The sequence below is a fragment of the Rhinolophus hipposideros genome, assembly GCF_964194185.1.
Source record: "Rhinolophus hipposideros genome assembly, chromosome: 7".
In the NCBI taxonomy this organism is placed as follows: domain Eukaryota; kingdom Metazoa; phylum Chordata; class Mammalia; order Chiroptera; family Rhinolophidae; genus Rhinolophus; species Rhinolophus hipposideros.
This window is the reverse complement of record NC_138053.1, coordinates 53,814,535-53,833,145: the sequence shown is the minus strand read 5'-3', so window position 1 is coordinate 53,833,145 and position 18,611 is coordinate 53,814,535. Positions and strand designations below refer to the sequence as shown.

The 18,611-nt window shown below is 38.2% G+C and overlaps 1 protein-coding gene across 4 annotated transcripts in view; it reads left to right on the top strand.

Annotated features, from left to right (window-relative positions):
* The window catches only part of ARHGEF28 (Rho guanine nucleotide exchange factor 28), a 290,776-nt gene that overhangs the window by 199,915 nt on the left and 72,250 nt on the right, over window positions 1-18,611 (top strand). For all 4 annotated transcript variants that reach the window (XM_081053984.1, XM_081053985.1, XM_081053983.1 and 1 more), the window contains 7 exons: window positions 1,742-1,784; window positions 6,181-6,304; window positions 6,653-6,785; window positions 13,492-13,547; window positions 14,629-14,677; window positions 16,539-16,683; window positions 16,756-16,883. In XM_081053984.1, coding sequence (XP_080910110.1) covers window positions 1,742-1,784; window positions 6,181-6,304; window positions 6,653-6,785; window positions 13,492-13,547; window positions 14,629-14,677; window positions 16,539-16,683; window positions 16,756-16,883 — 678 coding nt within the window. The remainder of the gene's footprint in view (window positions 1-1,741; window positions 1,785-6,180; window positions 6,305-6,652; window positions 6,786-13,491; window positions 13,548-14,628; window positions 14,678-16,538; window positions 16,684-16,755; window positions 16,884-18,611) is intronic.

The window sequence follows — 18,611 nt, the reverse complement described above, 5'->3', positions numbered from 1 at the left end:
TTTAGGTTGAGACTACACACTAGATGTACAAAGATTCCAAGATACTCTGGTGTGGTTACAAATGTTTGGACTGATACCATTTAGGTCAGTCAAAACTATAGGACTACGAAGAATAAATGAACTCTTAAGGAAGAAGAGATGATTTTAACTGTGTGTGATCAGAGCACAGATGTGAAATCTTGACTGCGTCAAAGATGTATACTAGTGTTTCATTGTTTAGTTTGCTTAGATTAATCTGAGGTAAATTGACATGTGTGGTGTTAGAAGTCTTCTCTCCATGAGCCTTGAATTGTCCTAAGCATTTTCTCTATTTGGATAGACTCCAAATCTCCTTTTGCCCCGGTGGAAAACTCCCATATGTGAGCTACAGGGTGGTCTTCTGTCCTGTTTTATTCTTATTTGTGATGTTCTTTCTTCCTGGTCACCTCCAAAAGGTTACTTATTATCATGTCTCATGTTTTCCTTTCTCTTTTTTTGAGCCTAGAGTACTATGGTGGAAACTTTATTTTCCAATGCTTGTGTATATAAAACAAAATCAATCTTGCACGTAACTCCCTTTGATACATCGTGGGTTTAGATAGAAAGGAACATTGTCAATGTTGAGATGATAATTATAACCTCACCAAGATAGACAAAAGTGTTCTACAATTAAGAATCTGAGGAGTGAAGTGCATGTACTTTTGAAAATTATTGTGCACTGATGGATGGAATCCTATTAAATGTCCAGTTGCCTGAATCTGGTTCTATTATCTTATTAGCTCGGTTATTTTGGACTAGTGTTTTATTCTCTTGACTCCTCAGCCTATTTACAGTAAGGATACTGATTTCTGCCCATGACTTAATTTGAAGAATGTGTAATGGCCATAAAATAAAGCCTTCAAATTCTTCAAAGTAGATTTTCTGTTACTTACAAGACAATATTGGGTGTTCAATATTGATATTTACACATTTCAGGGGACATGTATTTGTTAGTTTCCCTCCTTAATATATCTGGCCCACCTTCCTTTGCAACCTAGTTTTGCCTCTTCCCATTTCTGGATTTGTCCCTGCTCTGTAGATGGTGTGCTCCACGGTGGCCGTTCCCTCCTTCAGTCTCTCTCACTGTCTAAATCAGTGTCTCTGCTCTGTCCCTGTAGTAAGTACTCCAGTTCCTTCCAGAAACAAGATGGCGCTAAGCTGCTTGCATGAGCCTGCCCCTTCTGCCCCCCTTAAGTCCAATGGGAAAAGTGGTTCTCCCTTCCCCAGGAGCCACAAGCACATCTCTGAACTGGCTGCTGCTAGGATTTTATAAAGGCATCACAGCTATATGAAAATGGAGTCTTCCTTAGGCTGGGTTGCAAGACTTTTCTTTTGAGCTTCGCTTAAAAAGCAGCTAAGATATTTATTGATTCTGTATGTCGGGGAATTAGTGTTACAAATAAGAGATGAAGCTCTGGTGAGAAATATCCAAAACGACAGAACCGATTTCCTGCACTTCTGAAAATATTTGCTGCCCTTTCAGATGCTATCTTAGTTCAAAAAACACTGAATATTGCCATGTGTTGGTCTCTTCCCCATTCTCTCCAAACCAGGGAAAGTGATAAAAATATCCAGAGCAGTGCCCTATTTATATAAAGTGGCTTGTTTTCTCTCAACTGGTGGTGTATATAATGAAATACGGTTGAGTGTGTGCATTTCAGATTAACACATGACTACTAGTTTGTGTGCCTTAGTTTTCATTTTATTGTCCTGTGTTTTGTAGAACAAAGAGCTTACAGCTTACCGGAGCCACCAGGAGAAAAAAGGTAACTGTTCCAGATTTTTTCGAGGGACTGCTTGATCCATCAAATGATGTGGAAATGTGTGCATGTCATTTTTGGTTTGTTTAATTGTTTGTGAGGTTTCTATGTAATGTGACTGCCTGAATCCTTTGCTTCTTTTGTGATTTGTATCAACATAGGTCAGCCAGCTGCTCTTTTCAGTCCCAGATATGCAGTCCTCAGGACTGGGGACAGAGTATTCTATTTTGAGTTATTGTCAAAACCAGACACTTCTGACATACAGGACCAAGGGGAGCAGCGTGAGATCCACCTGCTTTAGAAAGGTATCAGGATCTGGTTAGGGCTGTCTGCCCTTACTATGGTAATAGGCCCCTGGGCGGTCAGTTTTAGAAAGTGCCTAAACATCTCTACTATCTGTATGGAGTACTGCGCAGAAGTGTTAAGTGGGAAACAATGAGTAGATGATGCAGAAAGTACATTAAGCATTATCAGTTTTCTGATAGATATGCAGGTTTGAAAGCTTTATGCCTAAGCTTCTCTTTTCTTTATTTTAAGAAGTAAAACTATAGCTGGAGTAAAGTTTGGGAAGCTGATTAGTGAGCTGGGAAAATTGTTGAGTGCTGTTGGCCTTGAGTAACTAACTGCTCATGTGAAATAACTCTGAGGTGAGGTTCGAAATGGCATAAATGTTTGGCTTTAAGAGACCACATGGAAAAGAAGAACATGGTTTTAATTTTGGTGCTATTAACGCTAAAATTCTGAAATGTTTTAATATATAGATCAAGATGTACTGTTTTGCTTTAAATCTTGGAATAAAAGTATCAATAAGAAAAAGCCTCCTTTTGTTTATGCCTGTATTTTGGAGATAGAATAGAAACTTTGAAATGAGAAAACCAGAGGCAGACTAAGAATGCCCGTCAAAGGGAGGATGATGGGGAAGGTGACAGCATGACCAGGACGAAAGCAGGAGCAGCAATAACTGACCATCACTGGGTGTTTTATGTGCTTTGTACTGTTTTAAGCTGCTTACATTTATTATTTCACTTAAGGAATTTACTAATTCTGGAATGTATTCATCATTTTGATTAGCAGTCTTCTCCCTGCCATCTTTTTAACATTGGAGAAGTAATGGACTGATTATCAAGAGCTTATTTTACATAAAAACTATTTTTCGTTAGGAGAGGGATTTAAGACTAGAAGAGCCAATGTCATAATTGGTTAAATATTAGAAAATAAAGTGATGTTACTTGGATGAGATGTATATAGGAAGTCTCTCTTTCTCTCTTATTCCTCATTTCCTGTCATTCCTGTTTTTTTTCTCTCTTTAGTTTCCCTTGATCTGTACATCCTGAAAGCATCTGACTTTCTCAATCACATCCCCTAGTGTATCTAGTAGAGTAGAGCTTTTCTCTAATCTATTCTATTCCCAATACCTTGTTGGATATGCCAGTAGAGCCCTGGCCATGCCTAATGCTTTGCTTTGGTCGTGTTGTACATATTTACCTACCTACACTGGAATTCTTGTTTATATTAGTCACTTAGTTTCTGGAAAAAAATGCAGCCAGGTAAAAGGAGGACTCGCTCCAGACCTTGCACGCTCATTTCTGCAGGAGCGACATTCCATCTATCCCAACTTCTTAAACACTGTGTGGCATGACTTCGCACTTTATTGCCACCATCTACCTTAAATTGATTACATCTGCTTTTATTAAAACAAATTTGAGCATCCGAGTGTTCAAAGAAGTCTCACTGTGTCAATTTTCAATTTGGATAGTGGGAACTTTCTGTGAATTAGATTCCCAGTTTTTTTTTAAATGTAGGTTATGGATATAGTAGGTTAAGGATTAAGATATTGAGGATACATGTTCGTAAGATATTTTAAATACCTGTTTACCTACTGAAAAGGTAATACCAAGAGGATTTCTGAAGAAAGGAGCTTGTAAAACTGTATGGCGGTTGATTGCATTGGTCATCTAATTGACTATAACAGAACTTAGGCATTCTTGTTTTGGGATATTGAAAAGAGTTTAAATTAACTTTTTCCAAATGCTTATAAATTGACAAGCTATTTAAATTTTGCGGTGAAATCAGTGGAGGATTTTTCCCTCCTCAGTTCTCTAAAGTATCTATTTGTTATTGTAGGTGAATACCACATAGTTAGATTTGAAACATGGAATCAACCAACCTTCTACATTTGTGCAGAGGTTACACTGTTACCCATTTTCATAAAATGACAGTGGATCATGACTATGATCCTCTCATTTCTACCAGGTTGGATGGTTATTCTGAGTTTTTAATATTTAGTATTTCAGTATTTTTGTTTTGTTTTGTATACATTGTCATGTTTCAGGTTTTATAAGCCTTTGAACTTAAAGATCACTTGGTATGATTTTATGTCATGTTGTAGAAATATGTAGGTTCCATGGTAAACTGTGGTACATGTGTAGGTTTTACATCAAAACTGCAACATTGTTCTTGATATAGTCTTCTGTAGCATGGGGAATTGGGAGTAGAGTCGAGTAAACCATAATTAATTTTATTTTCTTTGAGAGAGTTGTGTTCCTGCTGGGAAGTAGGGGAGAGGTCTTCTTGAGTTCAAAGACCTTACCATTCTTTAGTTCTGAGCTTTAGGTCTCTCACCATCTACTTTACTCTTAGACACTGAAAGGCCCTTGGTGGGGTCACAAAAGGTGTTCCTGAGAGGATTCTTTCTAAGCTCTCAAATGCGTTGTTTTCTCCCCATTCCAAAAGTGAGCCTGTTGAATATGATGCCATGAGTTTTGCAAATTAGGATGCTTAAGACACAAGAGGTATGGAAATTTACAGAGTATATGAACTGGTCAGTTGTCTAAGGAGGTAGCTGTGGGAATAAAAGAAATAAGAGGGTCTGCGTTCCTTTCGTTACTCTGAGTAGTTGTATGGTACATTCACTTCTATTTACCGTCTTTCCTTCTAACCTTTTCAACTGTTTTCTCTAACTAGCAAACCCAGTATCACTTACTGTGCAGTATTCCAGAAGCAGAACACTGTCCTGCTTCACTACGCTTTTAGATCTTCATGACCGAGACGCAGCTCGAAAGGCTTTATTTATTATGTTTTTCTGAAGGCACTCAGACGTTTGAACTCTAAATTATCTAGAGGTTAAATAATTTAAATTTTTGTTTAATACATACTGGGTACGTAGATATTATATTGAAGTGTGAGAAGGGCCCTAGTAATAATTTAGTCTAAGCCTGTAACTGATCACATGAGGAAAACTGAAGTCTTAGAAAGTTGTCATTGAATTCATTTTCATGAAATGTAATCATACATATTTTAGTGCATATCAAAATATTTAGTGCTTTTCAAAAATATTCCCCAGAGATGAATGTGTTAGCCACTAATGCTGACAAATGAGAAGTGGGAGAGACTTTGGTTATGAAATGTTCATTTTGGAAATAGTCTCAAGGAAGTATTATCTGGTTTGACATGATATTTAGGTTGATCCTTAATATATGCTCCTTCTCTCTCTCTCTCTCTCTCTCTCTCTCTCTCTCTCTTTCTCTCTCTCTCTCTCTCTCTCTCTCTCTCCCTCCCTATGTCCCTCCCTCTGTCCCACTCTAATAATATTAGAAATATAAGACTATCAGAGAAAGTTCTAGAGGAAATATTGTATAACTTTTCATAGCTGGGACTTGTTTTTTCTGATGAATTATTATATGTATTAAAGGAAAATAAATGATGTTCAGTGTGTTCACAGACTGGGTGAAATTACCTCTAGCTTGCCTCTTATTTTATTTATTTATTTATTTTTGCTGGGGGGTGCAATCTAGAGAGTCTCAGATTGCAACTAGCCTGTTTGAGTGTGAGACACTGAACCAAGAAGCAGACAGTCTGTTTCTCAGGCTATGTTGACACAGGAAATGTGTGTCGACTGAGTATTATCTCTACATTCCAAAAATAAACAAAATCCAGTTCCATATTGTTGGTTATTTGGCTTCTCTGTGCCTGAGGAAAATTCTATTAGCATAGTAAACAGGAAGATAAATGTTTTCAGAGTAAAATTGAAGTCTAAAATTTCCTTTATTTCCCTAATATTTTACTATGAAAGATTTTGAAGTATACAGAAAAATTGAAAGAATTACATACTGAATACCACTTAGATTCTATAATTATTAACATTGTGAGATAGTTGCTGTATCTACCTATCCATCTATGAGATACATTTTAATAGTTTCTATCTTTATCTTTAGAATAACCATTAAAACCTGAACAAATATGTGTAAATATCTGTATAAAAATAAATGTATAGATATGTGTATAAAAATATATGTATTAAAATATGTATGTGTGGGTGCACACACGCACACATATATGAATATCCTGTATTTTGCTCCTTCTTTACGTCCTATAAGCCATCATAACAGATTCTTTTTTGTAGAATTCCAGAAGAGGAATGGGATAAATACATTATACCTGCCAAATCAGAGTCTGAAAAGTACAAAGTGAGCCGAACATTCAGCTTCCTCATGAATAGGATGACTAGCCCTCGCAATAAATCTAAGGTAATTAAGGTTTTGTGCCTATCATCTATAAAACATAGATAGTGCAATGTCTCAGCAGTTAGTATAGTTTCTACTTTCCCTTTACAATCACTTACCTCAGATTTTATATGCATGTATTGGAAAGCTTCTATGTTTCTTATGGAGTACTGTCAGAGTGATTAGACACACTAAGACAACCACATCCTGGGTAATATTACCTTTGGTGTTATTGCACTCCTTGTTTTGCAGTCCTTAAATGCCAATCATAAATGAAGAAATTTCATTTGTATGACTTCGGTAAGAGAGTTGGCTCTCAGAATTTCTCTTTTCTCATTTTCCCACACTTTGCTGCTGCTGCTCTATCTGAAGACAAAAAGCAAGGATGCCAAAGACAAAGAGAAACTGAGTCGACATCAATTTGTCCCTGGGACGTTCTCTGGGGTTCTGCAGTGTTTGGTTTGTGATAAAACGCTCCTGGGGAAAGAGTCATTCCAGTGTTCCAGTAAGTTCTCGGGCCTCGTGTGTGTGTGTGTGTGTGTGTGTGTGTGTGTGTGGCTTTGTGCTTTACCTCCCTAGACAGTAAGCTCCTTGAGGACAGGGCCATTGCTAAGCATATGCACATAGACATTTGTTTTAGTGCCCTGCATATGATTTAACAACTTATCAAGCAATGACCCATGATAGTTAAAGCCAGTACTTTATGTCCACGAGTCATAGTCTCCCAGAGCCCAGACTCGTATACCTGAGCCAACTTGACATCTTCACTTGGGTATCTAGAAAATTTCTCAAATGTCATGTATCCAAAACGGAACTCTGCTCTCCCTCTCCTGTGCCCACCTACAAGCTGACCGTCTTAGTTAATAGCTTCTCCATTATTCCTGCCGGATGGTGGTGCCAAAAATCTTGGAGTATTTCTATGCCTCCTTTCTCCCTCCCTCCCTCCCTTCCTCCCTCCATTTTTCCCTCCCTCCCTCCTTCCGTCCCTCCCCATATTCAATTCTTCAGCAATCCTTTTGGCGCTATCTTGAAATAATGTATCTGAAAGCCTGCTACTTCTCATCCCTGCCACTGTTATCACCCTGATCTAAAGCCAACATTGCAATAGTTTCTAATGGGTTTCCCTGCACATTTACCCCCAATGTCTCTTCTCACAACATCAGCCATAGTGAGCTTGGTGAGGCACAGATTCCTGTGTTCCAAATCCCCCAGTGGCTTCCTGTCAACCCCGGACTAAAAGCCACGGTCCTGCCAGGATCTGCCCTTCCTGTCTTCTCCTCCCCGCCTCGCTCCCTCTGCTCCAGTCACTGGGTCATCTGTGCTGTTTGCGCCAGGCATACCCTGCCACAGAGCCTTTCCTGGCTCTTCCTTCTGCCTTCAGTTCTCTTCCCTCATAGGGCTGTAGGTTTGCCCCTCGCCTCCTTCAGGTCTGTTCAGATGACACCTCCTCAGCCAGGCCTCTCCTGACCATTCTATGCTCGGCTCATCCTTCCCTCTTTTCCTCTCCCCCCTTCCCCGCCCCAACATTTAGCACCATTAACTTACTGTATGTTTTATATATTGGTTTTCTTATCTGCCTTCTTCACCAGAATATAAATTCTAGGAGGGTTGGATTTTTGTTTGTTGATTTTCTTCTCTGCTATATCCACAGTACCTAGAACAATGTGCATAGTAGGGATTAATGAAATATTTGTGGAGTGAAAGAATCATGCAGAGCAAAAGAACTCAGGCCCAGGAAGGTGAAATACATTTTGTGGTATTTGTTGGTGCCAGAATTAGAGGGCTATTTGGGGGTGAGATGGGAGCACAAACGGAAGAGCAGAGCAGGGCAAGGTGTCATGTAAAGTTCCTCTTTAAATTCCTGGAAGATGATTAAACGAAAAACTGAAATGTATTGACAGTTGTACATCTAATGAAAATAGAACCTGTACATGGCATTGAAGGCCGATGGAGTTTTCTTTTCACAGGTGACACTGTCTTTAGTGACACCAGCTCTGTGCATGGTTGAACTTCACTTTCCTTGAAGGCTTGACTTCTTTCTTTTATGGGAGCTGAAATAGCATCCAGCAGTTCAGATATGATTTAATTTGTTAAGTTTTTAGAAATTTGCTGTAGGCATTGTTGACGGATTGCTTCTGCCTTGCCTGCATGTCAGCAGTCAGCGTACATGTGTGATGGCATGTGTTTTATAGGTCGTTGCTCCTCCCTTGGTCACAAGGCTGGGTCCCTACAATTGTACCTCCAGCCACATCCACTACCTTTCTCTCCCCTCATTTTAAGACAAACTCCTCAAGCTGTGTGAGCCTCACTTGGCGCTCTAATGTCCCTGCCATGTCTTCCTTAACCATCAGCATTTTGGCTTCTGGCCTAATATTTAACAGAAGTCCTGCTTTTGGCAGAAACTTGGCCTCACGTGCTAGTCAAATCTGAGAGTCTTTGTTCATTATTCTGACTCCCTGATCTCTCTCCTGTTTTCCTATTGATGGTCCTTTCGTTTAGATAAATGTTCTCTTTTTCATGGCGCACTGCTCTTCTGTTTTACCACCTGTATTGTCTCCTTTTCCCTAACTGAGTGCCCTCCAAACTCAGGTCTTGGGCATTTATTTTTTTCCCCTTTTTGTTTCTAAGTATAGTCATCCAATATTTTGTTTTAAAATACTATATTTAGACCTGTTCTTCCCAGATTAATGTCTTTACCCCTCACTGTCTACTTCTGTATTTTCAGTTGTCTAGAGAGGCTGAGCACCCATGTATTTGTGGCCCCTTTTGAGGATAATGGAAGAACTACAGGGGTAATAAACTAGGACTGCCCCAGTCACACTGGCTCAGAGTGACCCTATCTGTAGACAACACCACCCAGAGCTTTTGTGTCTCCCAGACCAGTGTGGCTAAAACTGACCTAAAAATCCACATGCAAAATGTTGTGCTTCCTGCTCCCCTCATGGTAGGAGCTCAGACTTGGGCACGTCGCCTCCTCTTCCTTTGGTCCCTGCAGTCGTTTCATTTCCTTTCTCACTGTGACCACTCTGCCGATTCTCATCGCCACCTTCGGAACCATGGAGAGCAAACTGGTTGTTTCCCTCTCCAGGTATTTCACTGACAGTTTATTCTGAATACTTTTACCACATTAATCTTTGTAAAACAGCACTTTCATCAGCCCCTACACACTTAAGGACTTCTCTGTTTTTCTTTCGCTGGACGAAGCCCAAGCTCTCCGATGCGTCGGATTCCCTGGCTGAGTCCTGCCCAGTAGGCCTGCAGTTACTTCCCTCCTCAGCCTTAGTCTGCAACCAGAGGCCGTGCCAGGCCTGTTGTCCTGCTCTCCCCGTGCGTGCGTTTTCCTGTCTCTGTTCCTGCGCTTATGCTAACCTCCCTTCTCTCAGTTTCCCCTACTCCTTTGCATCAGTCCAGGTGTCTGACTTCCTTTGGGAAAGTCTTCCCTGACCACGGGCGCTTAAAAACTTACACATGATATTTTCCTATTTTATTTAATACCGGGTTATGTACAACCTCTTCTGATTTTAACTACTAAAATAGACTTTCAGTTTTTTTCAGGACCATAATCACATGACAATTTTTTTTTGTATCCCCTACAGCAGCTATCACTACGCTGGGCCCTTAGGCACAAATACATAGTTAATGATGCTGATGTACAGCTAATATGTAGTTAATCATATGTAGTAGTCAGATACTCACACGTAGTTAGTGTGGCTTAGGGAGCCAGGGCTCCCTGAAAAGTAAACTTTTTGTAGTACAGACTATGTTGGTTCATGCTGAGTCGGTCAGGTGGATGGCCATCGGAGTTTTAGTGGAAGGTGGAAATTGCTGAAAGTACATAGGATAGGTTTAGCTTTTAAAGCAGTCCTTAATTTTTAAAAAATGCAACAGGATTCATTGAAGATACAGGTTTAAGGAGAACCTTAAAATTGTCTCGTATTTTACCACCTAGAGAAAACTGCTGGAGGAGTCCCTTCTGATAAAAAGTCAGCTTGTTAGCCTGTTTTATGTGCTGATGCTGTCAAATGTGGTTAGTTATCCCTTGCTTACTGTACACTTCAGTGTCTTCCAAATGTTTCACAACATAATGTTGCGATGAGAATTCTTTTGCACATATCACTGTCCACATCTTTGATTATTGCCTTAGATTAAATTCTAGAATCAGTATGAATATACATTTGATTTCTTCCTTAAACCACAGTTTTTCAGCAGAAGTTGTAAGATTTACAGATTTGAGGGAAGGGGAGTATTTGGGTTTTAAACTTTGTTTTTAACGTTAAGTTTTTTACATCGGATTAAAAAAATGTATGTCCAATCTTAGCTGTTTTTAGTATACAATCCACGTTGATTGGTGTAATTTTGTCTTTAATTGTGAAGGTTCATATTTTTAATCTTAAAAACATGATATGAAACAAAACATGACGTAAATATTTAAAATCCTGGTGTCCACATTTTTCTTTGTTAAAGCCTGAGTTGCTAGTTTTCAAACAAATTGTGTTTTTATAAAATTTTCCTTATTTATAAATAGATTTCACTGCTTATATTTTGCTGTTACATTATTTGGCACACTAAAGTTCATAGATCATACCTTTACTATAGATTTAACTTTCATCAACATAAAATTACCCATTTAATGTCATTAAGTCTTTTGCATTAAATTTTACTTTGTTTAAAATTAATATTCCTCTCCTTTTCTTTGTAGTTCCCTTAAGTAATGTTATGTTTTTGATTTTGGGTTTGTGTCTTTAATTTAGGTATAGGTATTCTGTAATATAACTGAGAGACCTTGTTTTGTAATGATTTTCTTTTCTGATTTACATTTAATCTTATAGCTATCAAATTATCTTTTATAGTTCTATGCTATTTTCCTTGATGTCTGTTTTATCTATTTATACCAGGTGTTGTTTGCTTTTATCTTCTTCAGGGATTTTGGCAAGATGATATGCTCTTTTATTGTCTATTAATAATAACTTTAAGGCTATGTAAGGCTTATAATTGATTATTCTTTTTTCCCCCTTATATATACCCTTTTCCCCCTAGTCTCTGTCAGTATACTAAATTCATCAAGTTATTATATTTATATTGTATGTATAATCTTTCAAAAACATGTTTTTCAAGAATAATTTTGTATTTGTGTTCAGCTCTGAGTCTCTACTTACAATTTTTTTGGTTTATGATTCTTTAGCTGGTTTCAGTGCTCACTTTTGCTTTTTTTTTTTTTTTTGAAAAAAAACACACCACTGATTTATTCCTGAACCCTTAATTTTGATTCTGATCTTAATAGGCTAGGATAGGATTTTAGGTAAAAAAAAATTGTTAAAGTTTACCGGAGTGATATTTTTTCTGAAATCTTGTGTATATCTTTTGGTATATCTTGGGTATATCTTTGCTTCTTTTGTAGAAGAAAAGCAATTTATCTAGTTAACTTCTTAGGCCAAATGTTTTCTCCTGAATACTTTGCCAAGCTGCTCCATTCTATCTGGGCATTTAATAGAATAATAGAAAAATCTGGGGCCTGCCTGACCTTATTCTTTTGTTGGTAACCTTTTTTGTCTGCTTTTTCTACTTGAGCACTTTTAATTTTTCAATTATACAGATACTGTCAGAATGTTTCTATAGAGTACGTGTCATTTAATTATTTTTCCTAGGGAACAGTGAGATTGTTTTATCTGTCTTTTTTGGTTCTTCTTCAACTTTAAAAAAGTTCTTGTCAGTTGTCGCTTTGACTATTGCTTCTGAGCTAATTTTTCTGATTTCTTCCTTGGAGAAGTGTGATTTCTGTTATCTGTCTTTGTATGACAGCTTCTATTTTATAATTATAACCTTCTTTTCTCCACATGCTGGAGGGAATCTTTCAAGTTTAATTTCAAAGTGCTGCTTTGATATTTTTGTCTCATTGATTCTTCTCACTTCAGTTTAAGTTCTTCTTGTCCTTTTTCCTTCCTTGTAATCTTTTCTCATCTCACAAAGCTCCATTTTCTTGTCATCCTGTTGGCCTCTTGTCACATCGTGTTCTCCTTTCATGGCCTTTTGGTCCTATTTTAGGTCAATTGTGTGTCTCAGAACGAATACATTTCAAATATCTAAATTTGTCTCTCTTTCTGGATTTAATAATATTCTGGCTCACTCTGCCTGTGAATTTTCAATGTAACTTTGTTCTGTGGTAGCTCATAGCTTCTTTTTTCCTTTTCCTCTTACTTGCTTGTTCTGGAATGAGAAGAGAGCCATCCGATTTTGGTGTTTGCCAGCAGGACCAGGTCATGAATTAGCCTGGGCCATGCTCGTTGGCCACTGAGGTGTTGGCTAAAATGCCTCCACAGACCTCCAACGGGAGGTGGTTGGGCTCAGCTTCCTGCACTCGTCTCAGGGGTTACGGGCACTTATCCAGTGTGGCTTTGATGGACCTAAATGGGACCTTCCTACCACTCTGAAAGAATTCTTTCTAATGTAGCTTCTGATAAGCCACAGGTTCCTCTAGCTACACATAGCATGGAGGGGTCTGGGGGAAGGGTGGTTGTGGTGGGTGGTGTGGAGGGGGAAGGAGAGAGGGCAAGAAGACAGCAGACTGGCAGAAAGTAGTGCCCCTATAGGGTCAGTTTTCTGTGACAACAACTTGTGTCTCTGAGCCATTGGTCAGAAAGGGGCAGGCAAAGTGCTCTCTTGCTTTGTTCAGTGAGATGAGGCCACATTGTTTCATGAAGTAAAACATAGCCAAGCCACTAACTTTTCTCTTTTAACTTGGCTACTTCTAGTGAGTAGGAATTCCTGTCAGAGATGGATGATAGATTTCTTTTTCCCATAATTGTTGTGAGTTTTCCTTTCCTTCTGTTTTCATAGGCATTTTAACTGGTGTGGGAGTGGGCAGTTGCTCCCAGCCAGATGTCAGAACTCTCTTGCAATATAGGGCACATATAGTAAATGAGTTCTCAGGCAGACAGAGAAATGTATGTCATGCATAATTCCAGGTGTCATAACTGATAAGAACCTGTGCAAAAGGGAAACCATATCTCAAAGGAATTTAAATATTAACCGTGTGCTTGTGCTTGAGTCGGTGGGACTACATATGATTTAAATATTTTTTCCTTCTTAAGTTTTCTAAATATTTTTAATGTGTATGTGCTATTTTGTGTAATGATCTGTAAAAGCGTGTTGTAATCTTACTTATTTCAAATTAAATAAGATGGATGCTTTTCTATTTTTTCCCTTTGTTTCAGACTGTAATGCAAATGTACATAAGGGTTGTAAAGACGCTGCGCCTCCATGTACCAAGGTAATGCTGTCATTTGTGAGTATTACATGTTTATGTCTAGCTTGGTTGCTTCATTTTATGTTTAGCTTTTTACTCTTTTATTACTGTCTAGATTTACTTCTAAAGTGATCTTTGTAGCAATAAAATAACACATGCCCAAAGTGTATAATAATTCCCTTAACTATGTACTCTCAGCACTAGAAGGAAAGCACCAGTCTGGCCACCCGTGTTATGCAGTGTGGGTGGGTTAGCCTTTCTGTCGGAATCTTCTTGGTTTATCAGTGGAAACTCTGAGCATATGTAAATGAAGTCTACAGCAGTACTTTTCAAACATCAGAATCACGTGCAGGACCTGTTAACATTTGTGGACCCCACTCCCATAATTTCTGATTCAGTAAGTGTAGGTGGGGCCTGAGAATTTGCATTTCAACAAGTTCTCAGAGGGTGTTGCTGGTCCTAAGACCACGTACAGTGAGACCCACTGGACTATAGTAGAAGAATGTTCTCTGTGTTTGACTGTGGGCTTGAGTAGATGTGGCCTCTATCGTTGTATTGCTTTCTTTTCCATGCTAAAGTCATGTCAGAAATGCGTGTGCGTAAGCATGATGACCCTCCAGAGGGAAACTTGGAGTTCCCAACCTCCATGGTAACTACCACACACACTGTGTCAGATCACAGAGTTGAGGGTGATACTTCAATGCTCCAAGTTGTTGAAGGCAGGAGGGATTGCCAGGAGTAGAAAGAAATCCGTAGGAGAAAGGCAGCCCTGATAGGAACTCCCCTTTCAGCCTGAGTCTGGACATGTGAACTGGAGATTTCTGGTTCTCCTAGGCTTTTAATAAAACTGGGATATTCATGAAATGTGTTCATGTGACACACCTTCATTATAACTTGCACATCTCATTATCATAATATTTTTCTCTCTGTTGCATTTAATGTCTTTTGCTCTGAATTCCTTTTTGTTTGAAGTAAATAAAAAAAAACGAAAAACGGCAATGGTGTAGATAAGAAACCTGCTCTGTGTTCTAACTGTGTGGACATTCTAACTATAGTCCAATGGTGCTTTGATCTTAGTTTATGTGTTTCTAATGTTCTTTACCAGAAATTCCAAGAGAAATATAACAAGAACAAACCGCAGACCATCCTTGGAAGTAAGTGATGTGGGAAACAAGAACTTTCTTAATTTCATACATGCCACACATTTTTCCAGTGTAAAATACCCCTTCTTTTTGTTTTCTCATTTGCTGAATTATTTCTTCTTTCATGACACGTGCTTGGCATAATTTTTAGTTGTACAAAGAGGTCAAGAATGGCATAAATTTCTATGGCAGCCTAATAGCCCTTGTGCTATATATGCTATATGAACTTTTACATTAGGGAGGACTATATGGAGAAGGTATTATGATATTACCTCAATTCTAAGATGCAGTCTAGTGTAATATGCACTATTGATTTAATAACCTTTTTGGGGAAAAGAGAAACACTATATTAAATGGATATAATTTTATGTTATCCTAGCAGTAGCAAGGCAAATACACACCACATACTACTTAAGAATCACAAAGTTTAGGGAAAAAAACTTTAAGTTCAGAATCTGTAGATTCTTATCATTTCTTGTTGTCCATTGTCATAGCAACTTGGTACTTTTTATTGGCTGTGCTTGAGGCTGTGATCTCATTAGCCCCTTTGGGATAACAGTGAGATTTTAAAGCATGCCCAAGTTTAGTTTGCATATTGTTAAACTTGGTGGTTCTGTTCTTTTTTCTTGAATTCTATATGGCTGAAGTTTAAAAAGTTACTTTTGAATATAATTGGCAGCCTTTGACAGTTCTTTATATTGCATGCAAAAACCAGCAACACCTTCATCTCCTATGTTCAAAAAGCCTTCGATTTGTTGTGAGAGAGTCTGCAATTTCTTCTGCTTCAAAATTGCATTGCTTGCCAGGTGGCAGGCATTTTAAGTTTGTGGTCACTTTTCATTTCAATGCTGTAACAAAGTGTGGCCCATGTTTTTAAAACCACTTGAATTGAGATAATGAGGTAATGCAAATTCATGATGATATGCGATTTCTTGTGATGTTACACAACATTGAACTAGTGCAGAAAGTAACAACTGTGACATCATTTACTCCCCTGCTGTGATACCAGAAGACCCTTCGACCTCAGTTGTAAGGTACTTCTCCACTTCATAAGGTGAAGAGTGAAAATAAAAAGCATCTTAGAATTGATAAAATACCGTCTAGCCCTCCTCTTTACTTGGGAGTCACGAGAATAAAAGTAAATCATATATGTGTAAAATTCTTTATAATATCCTGGAGTTCCATACAAGTATTTATCCCCTCTTGCTTGAGAAGCTGGATAGCTACAGCTTTATGTTATAGGACTGAAATATTTTCTGAGAGTCATTTGTAGTACACATCAAATGTAAATTCATCTATGGCCAACATTTTAGAACTGACCAGACAGGTATTAAAGCACCATTTAGTTTTCAGTATGTGTGAGAGAACAGCTCAGCTTGGCTTGAAGGTTTCATTTGCCTGAAATGCTTCTACCACAAAGAAACAGACTCCCAGCATCATTCCAATCCATTGACATGCTCTGTGTGTGTGTATGCTTGTTTATACACCCCATATGCGTTCTAGTAATAGTGCTAATAACACCTTGCATCTATTTAAAGCTGGCTCTAAGGAGTACAAGCAGTCGTTTATGAGAAAGCTGCACCAGTGTTTCCCCATTCCATTTTCTTGTTTGTTTGTATAATCCCAGCCATCAACAGTCTCCAAGTGGATATGCTGAAGCAGGCCTGCAGCAAAGCTATCAGGAGGGTGTGAGATGGAAGGGACATTTGAAGCAGGTGTTAGGATGTGGCAGGGAGACTGGTTTCAAGGCTGGGTATGTGCTACATTAGAAGCTGCCATTCAAGTGTTTAGCTTTCTGGCTTTTAAGTGACTACCTTTTCTTGTAATTACTGCCCTCAATGAAAACACATGAAGCATCCATTCTGATTTCCAGATTCTTCATTTAGAGATATCCCACTGCCTGGTCTCTCCTTGTACCCTTCTTCCTCCATGCCTATTGGATTGCCGACTGGGAGGAAAGAAACTGTGGGGCAGGTCCATCCGTTGTCGAGAAGTGTTCCAGGTACCTCCCTGGAAAGGTAAGGCTCAGTATGGTTTTATATCTTCACGTCTCAGCCACTGCTGGAGCTAACTCTTCTCCCTCCCTCCAGCTCCAGGAGGTCAGGGACATCCTTGGAGTCTGAGAGTGACGGCAACACCTGGAGAAGCAGGTCTCATTCTGATGAGCTGTTACAGTCCGTGGGCTCATCTCCCTCCACGGATTCTTTCTTAATGGAAGGTGAGAAGAAGACATGTTTGTATTTGTGTTTCTATGAGTGTTCACCAAAAAGAAAATTTTCTGCAGGATGTGAGGTTGAAACATGTTCTTTGTTTTTTTTAAAAGAATTCTGTTTCATGGTGTCTCTTTGGTATAGGTTCTTCTGGTTAAAAAAAAAAAAGCCCCAAAGAAGACTTCCATACTTCCATAGAATGACCAAGGAAATAGGATGTGTTTTTAAAATGGACATATGTCAAAACATAATGAAGAAAATGACATACATTGCATGTTTGTTGCTATTCTTTTAAAAAGTTTTACAGCTGATAATGAATCGTAATAGGATTATACATAAAAATATGTATACTTCAGTTAGTTAAGACTGGACTTGCTTAGAACTCTGGGATATTTATCCTCATCTGTTGCCTCCTACTTCTATGGGAATAAAAGCATTTTTTTTCAAAAGAGCATGTTTTGTAGGATGGAACATAATCTGGGGAATTGTCATATCCGAGTTGTAGCAATAGGTAAAAGAAAACCAAATGAAAGGAGAGTAGGTAGTAACAAGAGAAAGGAGTGGACTGTGCTGCAGGAGTCTTTCTTTTATTTTAAACTTAATTGTCATGTCATCTTTTTTTTTTAATGCATGTTTATTTATTTATTTATTTTCTTTAAAATGCTTAAACATTACATTTTATATTTTTATTTTTCAATTATAGCTGGCATTCAATATTATTTTATATTAGTTTCAGGTGTACAGCATAGTGGTTAGACATTTATATAATTTATGAAATGATGCCCCTAACTAGTCTGGTAGTTACCACCTTGCGTTATACAGTTATTACGATATTATTGACTATATTCCCTGTGCTGTACTTTACATCCCTGTGACTATTTTATAACTACCAATTTGTACTTCTTAATTCCTTTACCTTTTTCTCCCACCCCCGACGGCCCCCTCCCATGTGGCAACCATCAGTTTGTTCTCTGTGAGTCTGTTTCTGTTTTGTTTGTTCATTTATTTTGTTCTTTAGATTCCACATATAAGTAAGATCATATGGTATTTGTCTTTCACAGAGTAACTTATTTTATTTAGCATGATACCCTCTAGGTCCATGTTGTTGCAAATGGTAAGATTTCATTCTTTTTTAGGGCAGAGTAATTCTCCATTGTGTGTATGTACCATATCTTCTTTATCCAATTGTCCATTGATGGGCATTTCAGTTGTATCCATCTCTTGGCTATTGTAAATAGTTCTTCAGTGAACATCGGGATGCATATATCTTTTTGGATTAATGTTTTGGATTTCTTTGAATAAATATACATTGGAGCGCAATTGCTAGGTCATAAGGTAGTTCTGTTTTTAATTTTTTGAGGAACTTCCATACTATTTTCCACAGTGGCTGCACCAATCTGCAATCCCATCAATAGTGCACGAGGAATCCCTTTTCTCCACATCCTTGCCAGCATTTGTCATTTGTTGATTTATTGATGATAGCCATTCTGATAGGTGTGAGGTGATATCTCATTGTGGTTTTAATTTGCATTTCCTGATGATTAGTGATGTTGAGCATCTTTTCATACGTCTATTGGCCATCTGTGTGTCCTTTGCCCATTTTTTAATTGTATTCTTTGTTTTTGTGGTGTTGAGTTGTGTGAGTTCTTTATAAATTTTAGATAGTAACCACTTGTCATGTCGTCTTTACTGCTTGAGCTAGAATATCTCTCAGAAGTGCTATTTGGACCAATAGA